At 38.8% G+C, this 26,799-nt stretch overlaps 1 protein-coding gene and 1 pseudogene across 1 annotated transcript in view; both read left to right on the forward strand.

Annotated features, from left to right (window-relative positions):
* Positions 1-19,639, forward strand: part of CD96 (CD96 molecule) — a 99,503-nt gene extending 79,864 nt beyond the window's left edge. The window contains exons 9-14 of the mRNA XM_021692513.2: positions 3,295-3,363; positions 3,881-3,952; positions 13,171-13,236; positions 14,016-14,105; positions 17,050-17,173; positions 19,518-19,639. Of these exons, the coding sequence (XP_021548188.1) occupies positions 3,295-3,363; positions 3,881-3,952; positions 13,171-13,236; positions 14,016-14,105; positions 17,050-17,173; positions 19,518-19,626 (530 nt within the window). The 3' untranslated portion in view covers positions 19,627-19,639. The remainder of the gene's footprint in view (positions 1-3,294; positions 3,364-3,880; positions 3,953-13,170; positions 13,237-14,015; positions 14,106-17,049; positions 17,174-19,517) is intronic.
* LOC110582602 lies at positions 10,120-11,030 on the forward strand (annotated as a pseudogene).
* Positions 19,640-26,799: the final 7,160 nt, after the last annotated feature.

Consider the following 26,799-nt stretch of genomic DNA (forward strand, 5'->3'; position numbering starts at 1 on the left):
GGAAGGAAGGAAGGAAGGAAGGAAGGAAGGAAGGAAGGAAGGAAGGACCTCCATGGGAGGTGAGCTAAGAGACTGTTGACGAACAACGAAAGCTTCACTCTCTCCTATGTAAGGAATCCCAGGGTAAAGGGATCATTCTTTTCATCCTTCTGAGAATCTTTTAAAACCTGGAAAGAGTTTTTCTTCTCTTTCCCCTCCCTTCTCCCTTCCTCTCTCACCTTTTCTTACTCTATTAATTAGGAGAAACACATTATAACTCTCAGTATCTCTTAGTATCCAAAGATTACTTATGACTAGTTGTTCTATCCCTCTATGCATTTTTTATCTTGCCTTATTTTTAAAAGGATATGAGGTAACTTTAAAAATATGTAACAATACAAAAATTTTAAAATAGGTTACTGCTGCTTCATTACTGGCATAGAGAAATGCAACAGATTTCTGTACGGTTGATTTTATATCCTGCAACTTTGCCAAATTCATGTATTAGTTCTAGCAATTTTTTGGTGGAGTCTTTGGGGTTTTTTACATAGAGTATCATGTCTGCACATAGTGCAAGTTTGACTTCTTCCTTTCCAATTTGGACACCTTTTATTTCTTTTTGTTGTCTCATTGCTGAGGCTAAGTCTTCCAATACTATGCTAAGTAGCAGTGGTGAGAGTGGACTTTGCAACGATATGGATGGAGCTAGAGTGTATTATGCCAAGTGAAATAAGTCAGAGAAAGACAATACCATATGCTTTCACACATATGTAGAATTTAAGAAACAAAGCAGATGAATATATGGAAAGGGAAAAAAAGAGAGGGAAACAACAACAAAAAAACCCCTCTCTCGCTGTGTCTGTCAAATAAATAAAATCTTTAAAAAAAAAAAAAACCCTCTCTCACTGTGTCTCTCTGTCAAATAAATAAAATCTTAAAAAAAAAAAAAAGAGAGGGAAACAAACCATAAGAGACTCTTAACTATAGAGAACAAACCGAGGGTTGCTGGAGGGATGTGGGTGGGGGGATGGGCTAAATGGTGATGGGCATTAAGAAGGGCACTTGTTGTGTTGAGCACTGGGTGTTGTATGTACGTGATGAATCACTATAAATTCTATTCCTGAAACCAATATTACACTATCTGTTAACAAGCTAGAATTTGAATAGAACTTGAAAAATAAATAAATAAAATAAAATAGGTTAGTGAAGGAATTGCTGCAGATAAGGATGAAGATAAAGCCATCTCAATGAGAGAAATACAATTCAAATTCACTCTGTGATCCGTGGCTGGGTGTTCTGTTCCACATAGTCTTTCAAGAACCCAGGCTTCTAGCGGGTCTGTCATCTTTAAGTTGTGACTTCTAAGTCCCCCTGCATCATAATATCTGATAGCACATGAGGGAAGATCATGGAGGATCTTACATGGAAGGTTTTACACATCAGGTCTTGAAATGACAACCATCACTCCCACTCATGTTCCATTGGCTAAGACTTAGTACACGGCCACACCTAACCAACCACACAGGAGGCTAAGAGATATAGTTCTTCTGTACCAGAGAGAAGAATGGGTTTGGTGACCAGCTGATAGTCTGACACACTGACCTATATTCTCACTAAATTGTGGGGGCAAGAGCAATATTTCTCTCTTCACTTCATCCCCAATTCTCATACATACCGAGCACTCAATAAATATTTGTTGGATAAATGAAGCTGTGCATGTTCAGTATTTAAAACATTTTATCTGCCATCCTGATGCTGGTTGCCCGTTTTAGTTCCTCATATAGCACCATGTGAGGCAGCCTCTAATGCATCTGCCCATGTCTGACTGTATTCCTGGAGCTCAGGTGGAGGGTGTCGTTGGTGTCCATTAGCAGCCTGCATTGCAAAATGATTGATGTTAATCATTTCTGTACATCACTTATAGATGATTGGTATAAGCCATGAGGCCAATTTATTTATGTATCCTACATGTATTTTTTTCAGAGATTTGATTATCCATGTTTTTATTTAAGCATGTCATTTTCCAGAACTGAGGTGCCTGGGAAGGTGGGATGCCATTCATTACTAACTCAAGCCTACAAGCGAACGAGCGTACTGTCATACTATAAGGATATTGTTAAGAATATTAGACACAGTATACAGTATTCTTTTTTAAAAGGCTGGGGAAGGGGCGCCTGGGTGGTTCAGTCAGTTAAGCATCTGCCTTCGGCTCAGGTCATGATCCCAGGGTCCTGGGATAGAGTCCTGCCTGGGGCTTCGTGCTCAGTGGGGAGCCTGCTTCTCCCTCTCCCTCTGCCCCTCCCCCCTGCTTGTTCTCTCTGTCTCTCTGTCTCTCTCTCTCAAATGAATAATTAAATGAAATTTTTAAAAAGGATTAAAAAAAAAAGACTGGGGAGAAATTTGTTTTTAATCTAAAAAGAGTAGCTGTGTTTCTCTCGAAAATGGACTGGTTTTATCCTATGATAGCCATTAATGGCATAACATATATTCTTTATTTCTTAGCATCGTTACTAGAAAGTTCTGACTAAATTTTGGACCCATATCTATTAAGAGTACACAACATCAAGAAATGCATTTTGTGTACTATCCCCACCCAGGTTTCGACAGGGATCAACATACTTTTTCTAACTCTATTTTCCTTGCCTTGAGTTTCCCTTTCTATCTACTTCTGTTATCTTCCTGAATTGAGTATTTATGGAAGCAACCTTAAATATATTTGTTTTCCAAGAGATATGACCATGTTTTCAATGGAGTGTACTGGGTATAGCTTCAACCCTAGAGATATTTTCAAATGAATATGAATAAGTCTTTCATTTTGGGAGGAAGAGAGAGAGGAGAAGAATGGGAAATGATGGACTATAAAGATGAGGGTGATTTTGAAAGCTAAGAACTGAAGTAGATAAGTAACCATATTGCACATATGAAAATTTGTGTACAATTGTGAAAACTCACTACAAGGTAAGTTCCATGAGGGCAAGAACCTCGTCTTCATTGTTGTGTGTAGACTGGAGTCTGGCACACAGTGGACACTAAAACAATGTATTTTGAAAGTGTGAATGTACTACACTTGAAGATAGGAGAACTGGATTAATATCATATAAATGATATTGAATATTGGTTATGTAGCCACAGGCATATGCCTTTTGGACTCAGTTTCATAGTTGATAAAATGAAGTCATTAGACTACGTATTCACTAAGGTTCTTTCCTTCTTTAATATTCCCGCTCTGCATGCCACCCTTGTTAGGTACAGCAGCATATTAAACATGGGAATGTAAACGCCTACAATAATTTGGGAATTTTGTTTTCAAAATAGGATATCCAGCTGTATCTTCCACAGCCCTTGGAGAAGTGGGTACTCCGACTCCAAATACCACCCCTCAAAGTGAGTATAGCACGGCTTTCCTTATGTGACTGAAAAGAGACAAAACACAAGTTTTAGTACAGCTCTGACAATGTTGAGGTTTGGGCAAAAGGCTATGTTTTTCATTTGATGTTGATATTTTGGTTTCAAGCTGCTCTGTGGCAAATTGTAATGTAAATGATGGCTATACGTTGATATGACAATCACTGTAATCTTCAAAATATGGGTTGGTGAATTATTATACTATACTTTTCATTTCTCGTAGAATTTTAAGATAACATGAAAGTAGTCTTGACAGTACTCCCAGTGATCTGGGTTGGCAACAAGAACAGAAAAAGAAAGAAAATCAGTGACAAGTTGGCATTAAACATAAACTACAAAGCTTTTGCTTAATATGCCAGCTATGTCCCTGTATAGGAAAGCACGTTTTCAATTTCAGATTTCCCCAAAGTCACATAGATAAAAAATTCAGCACATCAAAGTAAAGTGAAATTACAGCTGTATAAGAAGTTTGGATTCTGAGAATTTTGTCTTCCAGCCAGCAATTCCAGTGTGACTACCCAAGGCTTCAACTACTCCTGGACCCCCAGCAGGCAAGATACCAAAAACTGTAAGTGTAACTGTGAGTCCCTTGGGGTCTTCTGGGCCTCATTAATTCATCCAACACGTATAATGAGCAACTACGACGTGCTCTGCTCATAATCATATTAACAAATACTTACAAAACATCTACTGTGTTTAAAGCATTGTTGTAGTTGCTGGGGATACATCTGTGAACAAAACGGATCTAAGTTCCAAATTCTGGGGGAAGAGAGACAGGCAAATGGTGATGAGCGATAGGTAATAAAGCAAGCAGTGGAGGGGGACATTGAGGATCAGGTGGGAGAGTGGGCTGCCATTTTAAGTAGGGTGGTTTTGCAAGGCCTTCCTGAGCAAGGTGACATCTGAGTAAAGATCTAACCCAGGGAGAAGAAAGAGCAAACTATGAGGATATCGGAGGAGAGAGTGAACCAGCCAGAATACACATATCACGAAAAGCAGTGAGAAGAGGGAGCCCGGTGCCAGGCACAGAAATGGTTTGGCCATTGCCTCTGGCCACCCAGCAGCAGTGTGTGCTGATGCTGCTTCAGCAGGGAGCCACAGCATCTGAAGAGGAAGTATACTGCCTCCTAGTGGTACAAGACAGAGATATGCGTGGTTAGGGAAGTGGCAGGGGATGTGGCTGCCTCAAAGACCCCGGATGCCGCTGCTGCAGAACTCTGGGTTTAACTGCTAGGCCCTTGGCCCCAAAGAGTAAATGCTAGCATTTAAGTTGTACATTTAGAGCCTCTAGAAGTCTTTTATACCTGCTGGCTCAGTCATCTCACTGCTGGGAATGTGTCCTCAGGAAGTAAAGAGCAAAGGGAACATGTATAATGTTGCTCTTTGTCGCATTAGTTACTTATTTTATCTCCTTTATGGACCTCAGGTTCACAGATCTGGATTAATCATAATCCTTAATTCATGACACACTTTGACCGTTTGTGTATGACCCTCTATAATTTATTTTAACATGTGTCTTTTAACAAATACGTTAATAATGTAACAGACACCTGTGAATTCAGTGCCCAAATACGAGAGATGAAAAGGGGGGGAGGATCAGAAGAGAGAACACACCCAGAGATCCACAAATAAGCATAACCTAGAGATGCCAGAGGCAACATGGCAGATTCCTGTGAAAAGAGAAGGCAATCAGCAAAGGGATCTGCAAACCTTGACTATTTATAAGAAAAAAAGGTATTAAAATGTATGCCTGTCATGCACATTACATTAAAATAGGCTCCATAGAATATGAGATCTTTATGTCAAAAGCAAACATTAAAGCATGTAATAAAATAAAGGTGAATTTCTTTCTGGCTTTGGGGTAAGGAAGGGCTTAAAGAAGAGACATAAAGCACTAACCATAAAAATGAGGGAAACATTAGAATACCATAAAGTTAAGAAAATTCTATCAAAAGACACCTTAGCAGAAGTGAAAAAAAAAAAAAAGGCAAGCTATAGTGTAGGAGAAGATATCTGCAACATATGTAATTGAAAAATGATCAGGAATATATAATTGACAAGGAATTAAAACTTTATATCAAGTATATAAAGAATGGCTAGAAATCAATTTTTAAAAATATAAAAACATTAGAAAATGAGCAGAGAGGCACATCACAAAAGATGTAATGCGGTGGCTAGAAAACATCCAAAGAGATGCTTAGCCTCCCTGGCAACCAGGAAATGCAAACGAAGACGAGAATCAGATAACCATTTCACATATCATCAATCGGCAAAAATTAACAAGTCTGGAATTATCGAGTGTTAGGATGTAGATCAATATAATTTTTTATATGTTGCTGGTGAAAGTACAAGTTGGTACCATCACTTTCCACCATTTTGACATGGTATTTTAATGCCAAACAATTTCATATCCTACAGCCCAACAATTCCACTCCTAGATAGATATATAGTCCACCCCTCTACACACACGCTAGTACATGTTACCAGGAGATGTGCACACAAATGTCAGGGGAAAACGCTATTCATAATAGCAGAAACTGTAAATAACCTAAATCATCATAGCCAAGAGAATAGACAAATAAATTGTTGCATAGTCATATAATAAAATATTACAGAACAATGAAAAATGAGTGAATGACAGCCACATAACAGCATGAATGGATCTTAATAACATTGTGCTGAGTCAGAAAAGTAAATGCTAGGTGACAATATATGGAATGATATATATATATATTTTTTAAAGGTTTTATTTATTTAGAGAGAGAGCGCAAGTGGGAGGAAGAGGCAGAGGGAGGAGAGAGAATCTCAAGCAGTCTCTGCACTGAGAGAGGAACCCAACATGGGGCACGAGCTCATGGCCCTGAGTTTGCAATCTGAGCCAGATGCCCAACTGACTGAGCCACACAGGCACCCCTGGAATGAGATTTTTATATAAATTATTAAAGCAAGTACAACCAAACACCATGTGGCTTAGGCATAACGTGATAAAAACTTAAAAACTATATAAGTAAGTGAGTAATAGACAGAACATTCAGAAGAGCATTTGCTTTGGAATGGGCATACAAGGGATGAGCCAGGGAGAAGACATAATGTTACTTACGGTAGTCCAACAATCTGTGTGTAAGAGTGGGGGTGAGAGAGTGTTAAAGAAAAATACATCCGAACGTAAAATAGGATTAGATAATAATTCAGTGCAATGTTATGAAGCCAATCCAAGCAGTAGACATAATGTACTAAGCTAGCCAGTACATCTTACCGTGTAGACAATTTTCAGCCCTCGGTTATAAATTGAAAATAAAATCTATTAGTTAGACTGGGGATGAAAGTCCATACCTAACAGACTAACATTTATCCCATATGGTGTTAACATAAAATTGAGTCTGTAATGAACTATACTGAAACTCTCCTTTACCTACACTAGTGTGTCATCCTTTTTTCTCAGTGGTATAATGCAAGTTCCGTATCTTTTGTTGTTGTTGTTGCTTACCTTTATCCCCAGTACCTAAGGAAATGCCTGGCATATAGCTGGTGCTCCACAAGTATTGTTGAATGGATAAATGAATCGATACTTGTCGGTTGTAGAGGGAAATCCTGTAGCAATGGTGATAAAAGATTTTTGGAGGGGCTCTTGGGCGGCTCGGTCCGTTGAGCGTCCAGCTCTTGATTTCGGCCCAGGTCAGGGTCTCAGGGTTGTGAGATCCAGCCCGGTGCTGGGCTCCATGAGCAGTGTGGAGTCTGCTCGTCCCTTTCTCTCTGCTCCTCCCACCTCTCCCTCTCTGTCTCAAATAGATGAACAAATAAAATCTTCAAAAAAACAAAAGATTATTAGACGATAGTAGAGGATAAAGCTGAACTCCAATTTATTTATTTTTTAGAAGATTTTATTTATTTATTTGAGAGAGAAAGAGAGATAGTGAGAGAGAGAGCATGAGCAAGGGGGAGAGGGACAAGCAGGCTTCCCGCCGAGCGGGGAGCCCGACGCGGGGCTCCATCCCGGGGCCCCGGGATCATGACCTGAGCCGAAGGCAGCCGCTTAACGACTGAGCCACCCAGGCGCCCCTGAATTCCAATTTAAATTTATGCTATGATTACATATAAATTATCCCATATTTTCAATCTCAGCATGATACTTGGTATCTGATGATTTTCTTTATTTTCTTCATTTGATTTTTTTTGTTGAAATTATGCTGAGATGTAAGATACACAATAACAGGGACGTAAAACTTTTCCTGTCTTGCTCACTGTAGTAATAATGTCTGTAGCAGTGGCAGGCATACAAGAGGTTCTCAGCAAATATTTCTTGAACAACTGAAAGAATATGTGTACATATGGACAAGGACAAGGAAGAAAACACACACAAACGTACACAGTGAAAAGAAATGATCTGCATAAATGGAATTTTTGAACTTTTTGTTTGCTTTATTTAAATTGTTATTACAATATTATGTGTGCCCAGAATAAAAAAGAAATCCTGTTCATTCCATGCATCATATCATTATGAAGCATAGAGGCCACCCAAAATATTTTCTGCCCCAGAAATCGGTAAACTGAAAGGTCTTGCATGAAAGTACTTTATAATTTACACAAGTATATTCTTGGTCGTTTTAGTAGATTTCATAATGAAATGAACTACTGCAATGCCTCATATCTTCTGTCCTACCCCACTTGAAAACTTCATTTATCCTCAGACACCTCTTTATCATTCTTACCATGAAATAGCCTTAGAAATTGTGAAATCTAGGAAGGGACTCTAAAACCCAACAAACAAAATTTTCCTCGCTGTGAAAACTCACATTCTTACTTATGCAAATAAGAATATGTTGTTTACTAGTTGCCATTTTTTATCCGTAAGTTTAGAGAAAAAAATTCCCTGCAGGAAGTTGCTCTATTTATAATCATTCACAAAAACACATTAGGATCCAACAAGTTAATATTGATTGCTCACTCCCAAACTATTTGTGAAACGTGTTTCTACTCGTTGGATTGGACTGTGTTGTGACATCCAATATTAGATGATGCATTTGGCAAGATTCGTGACAGGCATTGGTAATGGGATTTTTTTTCCTTCCAGTGTGTTTATTTCAATAGATTTATGAAATGTTCACAGGCAGAAAAAGAATGATAATGGATGGATTTCTGGTGAAATAAACCCGCTAGCAGTGTTTCTAAAGCTCTTGCAATTTGTGAGCACATTCTAATGGGATATTTGCTTATACATGCATTTTGTGTAGCTTACATATATTTGGATGTCACTAGAAGATTCTGGGTGCATTGCATTTACACTAAATTTATAAGTATGTGTTTTAATATATTCTTTTGTTGTCATTTTATCAACTTTAGAATATTAGCATCTAATCCTAGTTGAGCTTCCAAGTCTCCAACAGCCTGGAACAGAAATGCATATTTTACTTTAACCACCTATGAAATGGGGATATCAAATCTGACCACCTAAATAACCCAAGTATATAAGGTTAATAACATCCTGGGATATTTTCATCCTGACACTCAGGTGATCAGGCCATGGAACAGAAAAGTGAAGCTTAATTACTTTTTTCTTTCTGTTTTTCCCTGCCATCCATCTGGTCCAGTGGAACCTAAAGCCACATTGAAATCAGTCACTCTGGCTAAGTTAGACAAGCAGAAAAATGATATGAGTCTCCATAGGCTCCTTTGCTTCCAATTTGCCCCATTACCAAAATCAGCAAGCGTATCATTACCTCACCACATGTGTCCATGCATGTGTGTACACTCGCGCGCATGTGCGCACGCACACACACACACACTCACACACACACACCTGGGCCTCAGAGTACATCTTAAAGACCTCACGTAGCGTCTTTATTTTGTTCTTTGACCATACATTCCTTATTCTTCAAAATTTATCTACTCTTCTTTGTAAATCTTGCAATTCCATTGTTTACCCTGTCCCTGGTCCTGGTTGGTTCTTCTCAGGCCCTTGGTAGCTGTGCCTAATAATTTCATAGCAACCCCTTCTACTTTCCATAGGCAGAAGGGATGGAGAGGCTGGAGTTGGGCGGCTGAGAGTCAATTACAGGGACATAGCAATGCCAGAACCTACAGCAATATTGGGCCCTGCTCTTCTTTCAGGCTATAGGATCATCCCCGAAGCCCTGCTGCTCCCTGTTGGCTGCGATGCTGAGTCTCTAAACTCACCACTCTTGCCCTCAAGTTCTAAGATCTTATATGTCTCAGATCACTTCTCATTCTACTTTCCTCTTCTCTAAAACACTGTTCTCCAGTTCTGTTACCTGGTTCCTGATTAGGTCAACCACAAATTCAAGATTTCTTTCTCCGATTTTATTTTCTATTGTCTGTTAAAACACCAAGTTCTGGGGGTTTCATGAGTCTCTCCACAGCTAGCACACAAGCCCTGCATTTCCAAAGATCATGAGTGTCATCTTTTTTCCATCGTCAGGAAGAGCATGAGGGTCCCATCTATAGATGAAGTGGTCATGGCAAGAACAAACAGGGTAGCTGGTGTCAGCATGGGCATCCTGGTGTAAGGGGTGGTGCTGGCCCAGTACATATTCACCCTGAAGAGGAGGATGGGGCAGAAAACCAAGATCATTGAGATTCTTGTACCCAAGTCCTGCATCTCTGAATATTGCTTGCCACCCATGCCATCATTTCAGGACAAAACCAAGAACAGAAGAACTCAATGTCTTAAGAAAGATTGGATAACTGAGACAAGTCTCTGTAAATTTATGTGTAAAGATGATGTCCAAATTCCAGAAAAGTTCAGCTTGCATCAGCTTGCCCTGTAAAAGTAACAGAAATTATCTGTAGTTTGATCAAAAAAGGAGCTATCAAACCTCAGGTAACCATGGATTTTGATATGACACTAAGTACATTTTCCTACAAAGGGAAAAGATGCCCAACATGTCATAATAGTATTGCCCACTGTAAAATGGTTACAAAAGAATGTCAAGAAAGTTTTTGCATGTTGTCAAAATTGATTCTGTTTTTACCGTAGGATGAAATATCCCTTTATGGTAAAAAGACATGCTAAAGCACATAGTTTCCTTGTTGAATAAGCTTCATCCAATGATAAATTTAAATAAATTGAAGAATCCAGTGTTATGCTTCAGGAAGGATATAAAAGTTTATTTGAGAAACTCCAGCAACACAGCATCCTTGTGTTCGTATTTTCAGCTGATAATGGTGATGTACTCAAGAAGGTTATCCATCAAGCTGGTGTTTATCATCCAAATGTCAAAGTAATGTTTATTCATGGATTTTGATGAAAATGGAGTCTCAAAAGATTTAAAGGAAAAATAACTAATGTATTTAACAAACAGAATGGTAGTATAAAGAACACAAAATACTTCAATCAATTAAAAGACATAAAAACATAATTCTGCTGAGAGACTCTCAAGGAAACTTAAGAATAGCAGATCGAATAGCCAATGTGGAGCACATTCTGAAAATTGGATATCTAAATGATAGAGTGGATAAGCTTTTAGAAAAGTATTATGTTAGTGAAAGATGCATCTTTAGAAGTAGCCAACTCTATCTTACTGAGGATTCTTCAGGAAGACCTCTTTCCTGTGGGGGCAATTGATACAAGAATTGCTCATCTCTTCATCTTGCTGAAAGACTCAGGTATAATACATTCTCCCTCTTGAAGTTTTTTCTTTATATTACTTAAGTATTTTCAGACATGTTGAATCCATCAACTGGAACCTCCTTTTTCTTCACCTCTATCAACACACTCCCATTATATTTTTTAACAGATTAAAAACAAATCTTAAAACCAAAACTAGAAAAATAACTCCCTGCTTTTCCAAAGTGGATTCTGTAGCTTAATTTTATCACACATTTTCTGAGGAGTAGAAGTGTAAAAAGGAAGATTTAAAAAGTGGTCAACGAATTTGCATAATTTTTAATACTGCCATTTTTGTCATTTGGATGGATCATGCTGATGGTATCACCATCTCCTGAAATTGTGCTATGCTTGGTTATTTTGCCTGAGGAAAATTAATATTGAGCAGAAAAGATTGGCAGTCTATATTTGGTGAAAAAACTGTGGGTACCTGCATGTAACTGACCATTACAAAATGTTCTGTATTCGGGCGCCTGGCTGGCTCAGTCGGTAGAGCAGGTAATGCTTGATCTTGGGGTTGTAAGATGGAGCCCCAAGTCGGGTGTAGAGACTATTTAAAAATAAAATCTTAAAAACAAGGTTCTGTATTTACTTGCTGATGAGATAAATATGAAATGGAAAAAATTAAATACCCACTTACCTCAAAGGGATAGCACTTGTTCAACTATTTATATCTTAGCATAAATTAATTTATCACATCCTTTCTTGCAAACAGACTTTGAAAAAATAAAAAATAAAGGTATCAAGCCCTAAAAGTAACAAGTAAAGGAGGCACCATGTTGGGCAAAATATCTTGTAAGGTTCTTCGTAATTCTACCTAAATCCAGGCCTCGTCCCAATTTCTTTTTAATTAGTTGCTGTTCTTTGTTAGTCAAATCTCCACCATTAAGGCTTAGCCTTTAAAAATGGGCTTTTGAAACACTCAGTCCATCATCTATTGACCCTGGTATTCTGTCTAGAACAGCACCAACAAAAAGTAGTGAAGACCACATGTTCAGGGTCAGATAATTATACTGAAAATAAGAACATCTCCCTGACCTAGTCAAATTCAAAATAGCTGTGTATAAAACTGCCCTTACCTCTGGGGTGACCCCAAGTCAGTTGGCTATGGCAGACTGTACTGTGAGCAGTCCCTGGAAAGCATGGAGTTATACCTCTCCTGAAGGGCCTGATAATGTCTACAGCTGCAACTGCCACTGGCATCTAGGGAGAAACCAAGAAAGGGGAGGACTAAGGGTTTTTGGTTTTCGGGGGTTTTTTCAATGTTTGTTTTGGTATGGTTTGGTTTTGCTTATTTGTTTTGACACACAAGAAAGCACTTAACTTGGAAAATCATACATGCTAATGTTTTAAATAAATGAGCATAATCTTTTTCTACTGATCGCAACTACGTGTAACTATAGCTATTTTACTTTACACTGCATTATAGGCCTGTTATCAAATACAGAAATGCAGAGCCTGCCAAGAAGTGGAACTTTCTTGCCAGAGATGGGGAACTAAACAAAATCGGTTGATAGATCTACTCCAAAAGCTATAGGTACTGCCTGAGTTTGCTGCCATCCACTCAAGGGGAAGGTTTGCTTCTGAATCCATCAAGACAACTCAGCACAGCAGCTAGCGAGGCCTGTGACTAGAGGGGTCTGAAAATTCACTGTTGACACAGTTCAGTTGTCAGAGCCAAACAAAAATATCAGCTTATGCACAAGTACAAACTGTTTTGTTCCCTCATGCATGTTCTACCAAGGTCTTCAGAGTCCTTTTGGCACCTTGGCTTGACTAAAGGCCCCCATAACACACCTGGGCTTTCATTCTCTCCCATATATTGGATGGACACGAGAATAGTCACAACACACTTTCTGTGGCTAGAGAAACCTCTCCTAGTGTTTTGCTTCCATTTCTTCTTCCTGCTTCTAAATGGCTATAATCAAAACCTCCCCTATTTGAGACATCAGGATCACAAGTTTTCCCTCAACTCCCACTTTATTTTGGGACATTCTAATGTGTGCAGCAGAATAGTTCAGTGATTTCGCTTTACATATTCATTAATAACCTTTTTTTCATTTTATTATTTCACTATAAACTATTAGATTCAATTAAAAGTCAAGAAGAGACAATAAAATAACTAGTCTTATACAGGTTGACTCTTCCAATATCTTCTTTAGCAGCTTCATGGATGCCCAGTGAAACATATAGTTCATCCCCCTCAGGTGCAAGCTCAACAATTCATGGTGAGTACTTGGGGGGAGATTTAGGGTCAGGAGAGATAGTGGTCTGCTTTATTTGGGCAAAGGTGGAAAAACAAGAACTGGTAAGAAACCGATCTCAGATAGGTATTGAAAAGTGCACCTTGATGATGAAAATGATAATAAATAAAACCAAAATTTTTCCCAGCCACAGTCACTCAAAGAAGCTAGTCAGAGACCAAGTCCTAGATTTTTTTTCCTCTATTTTATTTCAAAATGAAATCTACAAAATAGCATTTCCTGGCTAATTAAATCCATTAAAATTGCATTTTCATTAGAAATTGAGATGATTTGTCAACACGGATTTGTCTACTAAAATGTTGCAAAGGAAGTTTTATTGACCTTATCAAACACATTACAGTGGGAGAATTGGCATTTGATTGTCTGAATCTCTGATACCCTGGGAGAATAAGAAAGGGCCCATTTTTCTGTGGCTCCAACATAAGACATTTTCCCATAACCACTTAAATTTCTCATGGGGATTCTTTAGCAGATATTGTTTTGTTATGTGTGCTGTACAGCTTCTCTTTTCTTCTTTAAACCAATAGAGAGTTTCACTTCTTTGGTAGTTATTAGATTCTAAGGTCCAAGCCTTGCTGTAAATTGGTCCTTAGTAAACTGTATACGTGGTACTGTAGGAGCATTTAGGCCATTAAAATTGAGCTCTTCCTAATAGCAAGTGAAATCCAATCATGATTTTACACCACTTCATTGGTTTGAGATGGCTATTAGGATCAGTTCCGATATCCCCTGTATATCCCTAGGTGATGTCTTCACCAGCACAACCAGAACATTTTCAGAGGTTCCCACAACTGCCAATGGATCGACAAAAAATATTCACATCCATATCACTGGTGAGTCATTTACTTTTTTCTAAATTTTGTGTTTTATTCACTCAGCGAATATTTGTTGAGTACCTACCATTTGCCAGACACTGTACCAGTTGTTGGGTATACACTGTGAAAGAAGTAGATCTTTCTTGTCTTGTATACAGAAGAGACCTTGAAAACACAGGCCTTCTGAAGATTATAATCTATTGAAGATAATATACATAAGTAAGTAATCATATAATTAAATTTATTTGTGACAGATACTATGATATAGTATAAGGGATTGTCAGAATGTAACAGAAAGATCTAATTTTAACTGGCAACAGGAAAGGAGCCTCTAAGGATCTACTTAAGTTAAAATCTGAAAAATGAATAAAAATTAGCCAGGTGAAAAGTAGTGAGAAACATTCTATCCTATGAAAATATATCTGAGACAAGAAAGATTGTTGGAACAAAGAGTATTTCCATAATTAAACTAATAAAATTTTGTCAATACTGAATATAATTTCTTGTTTTATATCATAAGAGGTCAAGACCCTCCCATCCCAGGTCTTGATTTTAAGTTCAGAGACATAATCAACTCTTTCACTTCAGGGGGTGTTCTCTTGACTGGTGAACACTCCACTTGAATACTCAGCTTATTCTATATCGAGGGTCATCTAGTCCTCAGATCTTTGGAGCATCATGCTGCATACAACATGCCAATAAAACAAACTGAGGTTCTACCAATGCCTTTCAGATATTGGTGCCTTAAAAAACTGCCTAGTTCAGAGAAGGGACAAGATTGGAGCTCTGCTTCTCCACTAGGATATTCCTGAAGTCAGTGGTCTCATTTTCTATATGTGGTAGGGAGAAAAATTTTAAGCATTGATGTAAAACCCATTTAAAACCTTTTGTTCTTTTATTTCTCTGAAACTTTAGGGGTAAAATGTTATATCCCACCATGTTACCAGTGTATAGAGCCTAGTAAATTTTGACTTGACTGAAACAGTACTTTGTGTAGCTTGGGTTGACCATCTGTATGATTGTTTCTTTTATGATCATGATACTCTAGTCTTTCACAGTTCCACTACTACCATGAACTAGTGTGAACTAGTCACCTGCACATACAACATAGCATATGGGTATGTATTATAGGACTACGTGGGCTTCCAGAGTACTCAGCATCTGCTTAGACTAGGCTGATGTTGGGTGAGCATCAGAAAGACCCCAAGTGTCTGGATATGTGTTATAAACATAACAACATCATATTGCTGCGGTCCAACCTATGCTAAATATCGAAAAGATTTGGTAACTAATATTTTCAATCCACTTTTTTTGGCCTATGGATTTTGAGACTTTGCTTTATAAAAAGCACTGTAATAAATATGAGGCAATAAAAGAAAATAAAAACCCAGTCTCCACCTACAAACAGTTCACAATCTAGAAAATCAATCCAGATAATTCTGATACAAAATGGACTTTTTGCCCAAATGATCTAAATAATCTGAAGAGCTAAAGATCTATCCATAATGTATAAGGAATTTCACTGGGGTGTTGTTAGAAATAACAAAAGCCTGAAACAATTTAACCCTCGAACATTAAGAGACCAATTAAATAAACCATGATACATCTATGCATTGGGGAACTATCCACTCATTTAATCAAAGAAGGTAAATCTCTATGCACTTTCGTGGAAAGTATTCCAAGAGCATTTTTTAAAAAAGAAAGACGCAAGGGACAGAACAATATGTATTGCCCTCATTTCTAAGAAAAAAAGATGTATATTCATGATACATATATATGTTTATATATGCATAGAAAATTCCAGTGAGATACATAATTAACTATTAAAAGTTATTGCCTCTAATATGGATAGCTGGCATCTGAAGTCAGTCCTTTTAAAAAGGAAAATATTAAGTAACTATGTAATTATAAACATTCCCTTTTATTCCCTGCAGTAGAATTTGACAACCTTATTTCCTAAGAGAATTTTCTTAATTCTTCCTTCATGTTAGAAAAAAGGTAAAACAGTCCAGAATATGATATTTACACGGCCTCTGGTCTAAAATCAACAATAATTGAAAGTCTTTGATTCATACAGTTTGACTTGGTGTACAAATGCTAGAAATGCAATGAATGAATTGAGTGTGGATATAATCAGAAGGGGTAAGAAATATCAGTCCATTTATCACCCACCAATATAATTTCTCCCAGCCCTTTACTTTTGACTTCCTCCCTTTGCAGACCATAGAAAGAGCAAAATAACTGGTTTCAGTTTTACCCCTTTTGTCACTTCTCTCCTTTCTATTGCTGAAATGTGTAAAAGGGGAAAGAAAGAAAAAAGGGGAGGTGGTAGAAAGGATTAGAAAATCTCTATTCTGGATATCATTCCTCGAATGACATCCAAATGAAAAGTCTTGGATGATGATCTTTTGAGCACTACAACTTGATACGTAGTAGCCAGGACTTTTCAGTTTGGGATTTTCAGGGCACTGGAATGTTATAGTGTTATAATGCTTTTTACTCTTTCTTCCTCCTCCTAATACACTAATATATTCCATAAAGCATTTAATGGCTTCTTAAAGAATAAGAGAATCAAAGCTAGGCCATTATTTCACATAAAGTTTCCTTTACTGGAGTAAATCTGGAATACAGATTTAGAGCTTACTCCTTTTATTTATTCATTCTTACAAATGACATTTCATTGGCCATCATGTGCCAGGGATTGTCCAGGACCTTGGGAAAATGAAAGAAAAAAAAAAAAGATTCATTCTGGAACATTCTAACAAGAAAGACATTCACATAAAAAGTAACTGCAGACATGCAAAAACAGAAGTGAGAACAAGACATAGATATGATCCCAGAGCATGACTGTGGTCCGTGATGGCCCGTGGAGAAAACAGGTAAGAGAGAGAGTTCAATTCATCGTGCTTTCTAATTGCCAAAGTTTGGCATTAAAGTTCATCCCTCTTTATGCCCTTTGCAGGTATTGTGGCCAATAAACCTAAAAATGGAATGTCCTGGCCGGTGATTGTAGCAGCTTTGCTCTCTTTCTGCATAGCATTGTTTGGTCTTGGAGTGAGAAAATGGTGTCAATACCAGAAGGAAATGTGAGTATAATTCTGTTCCTGAATCTGCAGGAACAGAGACACTTTTTCAGTACAACACATTCACTCAGCACTTTAGATATCACTCCTATATGGAGTTCTCATATAGAACTGAGGAAAGGGTGGGGCGCCTGGGTGGCTCAGTTGGTTAAGCGACTGCCTTCGGCTCAGGTCATGATCCTGGAGTCCCTGGATCGAGTCCCGCATCGGGCTCCCTGCTCGGCAGGGAGCCTGCTTCTCCCTCTGACCCTCCCCCCTCTCATGCTCTCTCTCTATCTCTCTCATTCTGTCTCAAATAAATAAATAAAATCTTTAAAAAAAGAACTGAGGAAAGGGTGCTCAGAGAAGCTCAGAGAAGCTCCACAGCTTGCCCAGTACCACCCAGCTGGGATGAGTTGCGCAACCTCTGACTCAGTGTCCCCCTCTGCCTGTTGGGTCTCTGATATTCGTCAGATGGAACAAGTCAGTGGGCATGAAATGAGAACTGAGCCTTGCCTCACCTCAAACACTATAACTGATTTTTCTTTTAATCTTCCTTACTTTTTCATGTCCATGCATCTCTGAACTGCCTGGGCCCACCTGGGCCCAGATTCTCAAGTGTGAAATGGAGTGAGAAAGGTAATTTTAAGAAACTCCAGCTGCTTTTCAGCAGAATGGGCTTTTACCAGCCTTTTCCTTTTTCCCCGAGGACAAAAGAAAGTCAACAGTGGGTTATCCCTCCTTTGTCTTATTGAAATATATTCCAAAATTCTTTTCCCTCCACTCCGCAATCTGAAATGACTTGTCAGATTAAGCCTCGCTTTTCTGACTTGGCTATTTTGGATCCAGAGTAGACCATGACTGGAGGAGACCCCTACAGCATACAGAGCTACTCTTCCACTCCTTCTGCTGCTGTTCTCTAAGATGCCAGTGACCACTGTGCAGCACGTTCGACTTAGACTGTCCTCGAAGACTCTATAACCACTGTGCAGTGAGTGTTCATGGTGAAAAACAAAACGCCAGGGACGCCTGTGGGGCTCAGTTGGTTAAGCGGCTGCCTTCGGCCCGGGTCATGTTCCTAGGGTCCTGGGATCGAGTCCCACATCGGGCTCCTTGCTCAGCAGGGAGCCTGCTTCTCCCTCTCTCTCCCTCTGCTTGTGCTCTCTCTGTCAAATAAATAAAATCTTAAAAAAAGAAAAAACACACGCTAAAGCGGTAGTCTGAAATTCTGGACTCTCGTCCAAGGACTACACTTCGGCTACCATATGACCTGGAGGACTTCATAATTTCCCTGAAAAAACAGAAGTACAAATTTCTTACAATTTTATCTACCTGTTGAATTATATTGTCTGCATCGAGGCATCAGAAAAAAACAGGTAATAGGCATTAGATATTTTTATTAAAATGAGAAAATGGGAATCTGAAATTTTGAATTGATTTTTTTTATTCTGTATTCAAATGTTTGTGTTATATAGAGATGAGAATCTCAGTGTGTGTGTGTGTGTGTGTGTCCTTCTCCATGTCCATGTCCATCTCTATCTCTCTGGAGAAATTAAGGTGCTATGGATTTACCAACAAGGGGTGGAGATGTTTGAGTCAAGGACAGAAATCTGCTCACAGATGAATTTCTGGCATCTTGATATCAAGAGAGCTGGAATATTCGTACAGCTAAATCCCAAACTCACACGTATGCCTGATGCATTTCAGACAAAGAGATGAGTTGTGCTAACGTAGAACAGTACTTTATATAAAGATGATTTTAAGACTGTTCGCTGATTCAAATGTAAGGGATTCCTGCATTAACCATCCAGTATCAACCAATTCAAGGATCTAGAAGAGCTTTTCTTCCCACCTCAACCCTATCCTCACAGTATACAGTAAATGTGTGGGTGAAGGCTGGGGGTAAAGTTGGCAAAGGGATTATTTGAAAACCTTCAGTCTTTAGTCCCAGAATTTAAAAATTTTGTCTCTGGAGGAGTGTTTTAACCCACATAAGAGGAACACTTCTTCTATTAGGAGGCAGTTTCCATGGAGAATATGGGTTCTGGTTGAAAAACCAGAATTGCTGGTCTGGTTCTCTTTGGCAAGTTGCTGAAGACCTCTGAGCCTCAGTATTATCTATAGAATGGTGACAATAATGTCCAATCCCTAGATACAAATTAAATAATGTTATGATAAAAATGCTTTGCAAACTATAAAATACCATATAAATATTAATTAATGATATTATCATAACACAGCTAATAGGCAGACAGAAAAATTCTGAGGGGACTGGTGGGCATGTCTCTTTCTCTGTTTCCTACTTTCCTGTTTCCTTGAATCACCGCCTCACATTCTTAGCGTTGAAAGAGCAATGTTTTGTTCCTAGCATGGAAAGACCCCCGCCTTTCAAGCCACCTCCACCTCCCATCAAGTACACTTGCATTCAAGAGTCCATTGGAAGTGATCTGCCTTGTCATGAGATGGAGACACTGTAGCCCCCATGAGACTTTGCCGTATAGAATTCTGCTAGAATCCTGTGAGAAGGTGGATATTGTGCTTTATTAATATAATTGCCCTCTAGCCAAGCCTGTACTGCAGCTGAAATGGATGTCAGAAGTGAATGACCTGTTCTCCCAGCAACTCAGCCTCTTTCATCTGCACGTGCCTGAAATTGAGCAAGAATGAGAGGCGAAGTCATGCTCATACCCAATGCGATCTGTAGGAATGTTCTCGCTTATGTAGAAAGTGCAAATTAGGCTGCTGTTATTAAAAAGTACTTGCAGTGTTTTTATTTTTCACTTTAGTTCTCTGACTGAGGTGACGACAGTGGTTTCAAGCATATGTCCATGCCAGATCCTCTTCTATTTGGGCATCTGCCAACATTCTAAACTATTTGCCAAAAGCATGATCATCTCTGAGGTTTGTTGCATTCCCTAGGAAAATTACAAAAAGAAGAAAATGTGAAAGTTCTAGCAAGAGTTTCAAATAAGTGCAAGTAGTCTTTGTACTGAAAATATTTTGCTTATTTTCGCTAGAGAAAATCCTAATACCTTGCACAAGACACCAGTCCCAGTCCCCCTTCCTCCCACCATGTTCTGCCCAGCATCCTGCCCCATGGAATGAGGAGGCGTCAAAGGGAAAACTAGCCAACAACCAAGTAGCCTAGTAGACATAGGTAACATTTCATTGGCCTCTAAATGACATGAACTAAGAGTGGTCTCATCCTCAGCTTTACCTCTGTGTGTGTGTGAGTGTGTGTGTGTGTGCGCATGGGTACATCAAACTATTACCAAACTGTTACATGAATAAACAGGCAACCTAGCCCCAATCCAACTCCTGTAATTCCGATTATTCTCTTTTTCATCTGGGCACTCTCCTGTTCATCCAATCTGCATGTTTTTATCTGTCTTGAAATAAATACAGGCTCAAATCATTCTAGCATTGATGAATTAATCCTGCTCCTACCAATCTTTTACAAAAATAGTTCAAACAGAATGTATAGGTAATAGAGACAAAACCTAGCTAGCCAAACCTGTTCTGTATTCAACGAGAGTTCCTAAGTGAATAAATTACTGATGCTCCTTGTTCCTCTAAACCACCCGAACACCCCTGCCCGAGGAAGGAGCAACAGATGTTGCTGCCAGATATGACAGGCAAATGCTGTACCGACTTTAGTCTCAAAAGGAACATTTATTCATTTGCAGTGTACTCATCCCTGACCACATGTGTGAATAACTTGGAGAGTTTTTTGAGTTTTTTTGAACATCAGGACTGTCCCAGTCCAGAACAATGAAATCAGAATCCCTGTGGAGTGAGGCCCACGCATCAGCACTTCCAGGTGATTCGAGAGTTCAGCCAAAGTTGAGAACTGCTGAAACCAGTGGAGGTCCCTTCTCATTAATCAGAATCTCGGTTAGGTACTTATTTCTTGTGGTGACCAGCCTCTAATGTGTCCGTCATGATTCTTGCCTCTTATATAGTCCCCTCTGATAGTGAATGCAACTGACTTATATATAGCTGGCCAGGACTAGGGTAAGGCAAGGAAGACACCTAGGGTATAAAATTTAAGGAGATATTCAAATCCAGGGCCATGCACTTGTACAGTCTTGTGAGTACCAGTTGCAGGCCCAGTATAACCGATAAGATATGCAGAAGTCACCAGAGTGTGACTTCCAAGGCTAGGTCACAAGATACATGGTAGCTTCTGCCTTGATCTCTCTTTGATCACTCTCTCTGGAAGAATCTCTTTGCCGTGATGTGAGGACACTCAAGCAGCCCTATTTGGAGGGCCACCTGTCAAGGAACTGAAGCCTCTTGCTAACAACAAGTATCAACTACCCAGCCATATGAGCGAGCCATCTTGGAAGCATGTCCTCCAGTCTCCACTCAAGTCTTTACTTAACTGCAACCTCAGTTGATCTTTTGACTGGGACCTCATGAGAGCCAGAACCACTCAGCTAACCTCTTCTGAATTCCTGACCCACAGACACTGTGTGGGATAACAAATACTTATTATTTAACACCACTGTCTTTAGGTATAATATGTTACAACAGTAATAGATAACTAATACAGCCCAATGAATGGAAAAATAATGTTCGTCTGCCTTAATTACCCTCGACTCCTCATTAATTCTCAAGAAATAAATAAGATTAACTTCATATATATATGACTGTTGCTTCATATGTAGTTATTTTTATTTAATACAACTTAATCATCAGTAATTTGTGTTCAAGTCATTGTGGCTTTATTTTACTGCTTCATTAGGAGACATGAATACAAGTAGAGGTATTAGGGTAAAAGTAGCAGAGTTGGAGGATGTTGAGATGGTTTCAGTAAAGGGATGGACAGTTTTACAGTATAACACAAGTCCATGTCATTTTTCAGTCTATCCTTTGACATCATGGTGTTTTATATCAGCTCCTCTTTGAAGTGACCCAGTTTTGTCTTAAAAATAAGTTCTGGTCAGCATTTGCAAAGTCATCTCTAATGTGAATACAGGGAACAGCTGCTTACCCGTGGAGGGATATTCATGCAGTGGTTCAGAGGGAATTTTTCACAAATCTGCTTTTCAGGCAGTGCTGTGATTTTGCTCTCCCTCATTTGACTAAAATGACCATTTCTCCTGCACCTCAAAATTGTGTGTAAGTCCATAGAACCTATCTTAAACCAGCAACTCCTCTCCCCAGAGGTGGATGTAGTTCTGTCCCACAGAAGAAATAGCAACACTAGACTCTAATCCTGGAGGTTTCTGGATGTCTTCATGACCGCCCTCGTTTTTACTGAGAAGAAGCCATGTGTAAGCATTTTCATCACTTATTTCCAAAGCACAGTGTGTTAGATGACATTATTGTTCAGAAACATCCTCTTATCCACCTTCACCATGAGCACCCCTTGACTTTGGGCTTGGCCATGTGATTTGTTTTGGACAATGGAATATCATGGGCATGACTAAGCCAAGGCTTGAAAGGTGCTTGTATGATTGGACTCACTCTGGTTCTCTGCCATTACCATGAGAAGAACATTTTCAGGCTAGCCTGCCAACTCCAAGAAGATGAGAGACCCATAGAGCAAAGCAGAACCACCCAAGCCAAGCCCAGTCTAGACCAACCAACTCTAGCCTGCCTCAGAGGTGCATGAATTAAATATTATTGTATGCTGCTGAAATTGTGTAACTGTTCTACAGCATTGTTGCAGCAATAGCAATAACTATACAGTTAAGTCCAGGGGTAGGCATATTTTGGATCAAATGCAAGTGCCCAGAATGAGAGATAAAATGTGCCTTTGTCAAAAATAGTCACTTTTTTTTTTTTGATTCGGCATAAGTTTTGTTTTAACTGAAGAACATATGGTTGGCTTGACCAAATTCACTTTGCATTATAGGCCTTTAAAACCTTAACATTTTGCCAGGATGGGCATTAGAGGTCCTATTACAAAAAGGGAGTTAAGATACTATGTAAATATGAGTTGCCCAACATCACAAAATCAGACGTGAAGGGCCAAAATGATGGAAATCCATCTCTGATTTCCAGTCCGTGGTGTGATAAATCTCCATTATATCATAATATTTAATTGTTTTGGTGTCTCCTCTTACTATAGACAAGAGATGTTGTCTACGGCTGTACCACCCTGAACGCGCCCGATCTCGTCTGATCTCGGAAGCTAAGCAGGGTCGGGCCTGGTTAGTACTTGGATGGGAGACAAGAGATGTTTTGTGTACATTTAAGTAAATATTGATTTTTTTAATGCCTAAAAATTGCTGACAGAAAACAAAGAAAAGTAGAAATAATTGACCCCTGAAGGTAGAATAGCCAAGGAAGTGTGAAAAAAAAAAAAATGACTAAGAAAAGAAAAAAGAATAATCAAGATCAGAAGCCAAAAGAAGTTTAGAGAATCTGACCAAGGCCAGAGATAATGAAAGAGCATTGTCTCAGAAGCTCTGAGCAAGCAAGAGGTTCTTGAAGGCAGCCTTCTTGGCACACTGATTTAGGAGAGTTGGCTTTGGCTTGAACTTGAAGATTGTGCAGAAATACAGAAACTTTGTTCTCTGAGGGCTGACGTACAGAGCCTGAGTTTTTGATAACAGCAATCATGGCTGTGTTGACCAGACAAAGCTTGAGTGTCCAGCGGAGACAGCTGAAATGGTGAGTGAAAGTTCCCCCATGGGAGAAAAAGACATTAACTGGCAGAAATGGGCTGATGTTCCAAGGAGAAACACAAGATGAGACGATAAGAGCAGGACATTTTATTTCCCAGCTTCTGCAAAGGGACTTCTTTTCCAGGATTCTGTGATTACTAACAAAGCAGCATGCTGCAGCCAGGAAGGCATGACCAAAGAGAGCAGGAGACTATGACCTTAGGTAAGATCAGGGCCAGAGAACACTTTTGAAATGACTGAATACAATTTTTCTCCCCAACTGGCATCTCTGTAGTTTTCTAACTTCTGTTACATTCTTTGCCTGGTCTGCTCACTCAGACTCCTCATGTCTGCTCAAAGGCTCTGTGAGATTGATTATATGGTGGCACACTGAGGAAAATAAAGGAGAATAATAACATACCCAAGATCGCAACGTAAAGACGAGAACATGGGGGCACCTGGGTGGCTCAGTAAGTTAAGTGTCTGCCTTTGGCTCAGGTCGTGATCCCAGGGTCCTGGGATGGAGTCCCGCATCGGGCTCCCTGCTCTGCGGGGAGCCTGCTTCTCTCCCTCTGCCGCTCCCCCTGCTTGTGCATGCTCTCTCTCTCAAATAAATAAATAATCTTTAAAAGAAAAAAGAGAGAGAGAGAACATGGAAGGGGCTGCATCCAGCAACCCTTGGTAAATGCCAGGTACATGTGCACATTTGCCCTGAGTTCTGTCAGAAACTCCCCATTTACTGTCTAAAGAAGTCCTACCGACAAATAAAACTGGTTACAGTAATAATGCCATTTAGCTGTCACCAGAAAATACTCAAAAGTGCTGGGAAGGCAGAGTGGAGGGGATGAAATAACACTTACATGAATTGTGAGGAGAGATTTGGTGGTGAACCTGATAACCTGGGAACCATGTACAAGACTTAGCCTCTCTATCCTGCACTTTCTTTCATTAAGGCATAAATATCTGTTCATGGTGAATGGGAAGAGGAAAAGGGATTGGAGAATTCCATCTATGGTAGAACCATTTTTGCACTAGTTTGTGGATCAGCATAATTCCACTCTTACAGATAATTGAGTTGCATCGGATTTTTCTTATACATAAAGCTGTTGCACTGATTCAAAGGGACATGCTTTGATGCCTAATAGATCTGAATCTGGCATAATTTTAATAGGAATTGATTTTAATTTCTGTGGCTAGTTAATAGAAAAGTATGACAAGCACTGCTCCTGAGTACCTCTTTTGGATAGCCATTTAGGGTTTATGCATTCCACACTCAAGAAACTGATCTAAAAAATAAGAACCACGCCCTCCATACCCTCAGTGAGTGTAGAGTTTAATGGGAGAGACAGACATTTAAACACATAAATACATATGAAAATAAAAGTATGTGCAAGGAAGAGAAACAAAGAAGAGGGTATCATTTCAGAGACAGAGTGTAATATTTTCAAAAGGTTTCAGGGAGACAAGGTCACAAGGCACTGAGACATAGTAATGGGACTTGAAAACCTTACCTAAAAATTATGTATACCAAGAATGAGAGAAGGGTTCAATAACAGAAAATCTCATAATATAATTTACCATATAAATAGGGCTTCGGAGGAAAAGCATACAATTAATCTTAAAAGATGAAGATGCTTAAGAGGCCTTTGGCAAAATCCATTGCCCATTCCTAATAAAAACTCTTGAGAAAATGGTATATTTCTTTAACTATATGTTTACACATAATATGTGTGTGCATATTTATATTTATATATCTCTATATATGTACATACATATACACTATTGTAGTGTATAGATATTATAACTAGTTATATATATACATATACTATGGTACATATACACATATACATGTGCTATAATATATACTATAGTCATAGTACATACATACTGTAACTATTACTACAAATGTAACTTTACAAATACATGTCCAGGGACACCTGGGTGGTTCAGTCGGTTAAGCATCTGCCTTTGGCTCAGGTCATGATCTCAGGGTCCTTGCTCGGTGGGGAACCTGCTTCTCCCTCTGCCTGCTGCTCCCCCTGCTTGTGTTCTCTCTCTCTGTCTCTTTCACTCTTGCACACACACAAATAAATAGGTAAAATCTTTTAAAAAAGAAACAAATGTATGTGTCCAGATACAATGAAAGCAATGATGGATACATTTGACTACTAAAAATAAAAAGCAGTTTGCATGACAAAATAGCAAAGTCAAAGGCAAATGATAAACTAGGTGAAAATATTCACAATATATATTACAGATAAAGACTGATAAAGAACTTAACAAATATTGAGGATAAATAAACTTTAAAAATGGACCAAAGATATGAACCAATCATTGACCAAAAAAAGATATAAAACGGACTCTTAAACACTTGAAAAAAATTCAGGCATTGATATTAAAAGAAATGCAAATTAAAACTTCACTAAGACATCATTTCTTCCTCATTCACTTATGAAGAATTTCAAACCTTGGATAACATGCTCTGTTATCAAGGCTCTGGGGAAACAGGTACTCTCATATGTTGTTGAAAGGAATGCAAGATGGCACAACAACTATGGAGAGGAATTTGACAGTATCTAACAAAACTGCATATTACATTATCCTTTGACATAGCAATTTCTCCTCAGGAACTTACCCTAAAGCTCTATTTCCAGCAATATATGCAAGAATATATATATTCTTGGCAGCATTATTTGTAATTGCCAAGTATTGAAAACCATCTAAATGTCCAAAAGTAGGAGATTGGTTGAATAAACTATAGTAAATACACAAAATAGAGAACCGTATAGCTGTCAGCATAGGAAAGAAGAAAACCTCCATTGACTGGTATAGAGTGATTTCCGGGAGATAGTATAGTATTTGGAAGGAAAAGCAAAGTACAAAGACTATATAATAAGCTACCTGCGTATAAAAATGAAAGAAAAATTACATATAATTTATGTAATATGATGTCCAACCGTCTCTCATTGGTGGTGTTGATTTTGATTGTGTGTGCGTATGTGTTGTATTTTAAGTCTATATATACTGCCTGTC

This window comes from Neomonachus schauinslandi, chromosome 1, assembly GCF_002201575.2.
Source record: "Neomonachus schauinslandi chromosome 1, ASM220157v2, whole genome shotgun sequence".
NCBI classification, from domain to species: Eukaryota; Metazoa; Chordata; class Mammalia; order Carnivora; family Phocidae; genus Neomonachus; species Neomonachus schauinslandi.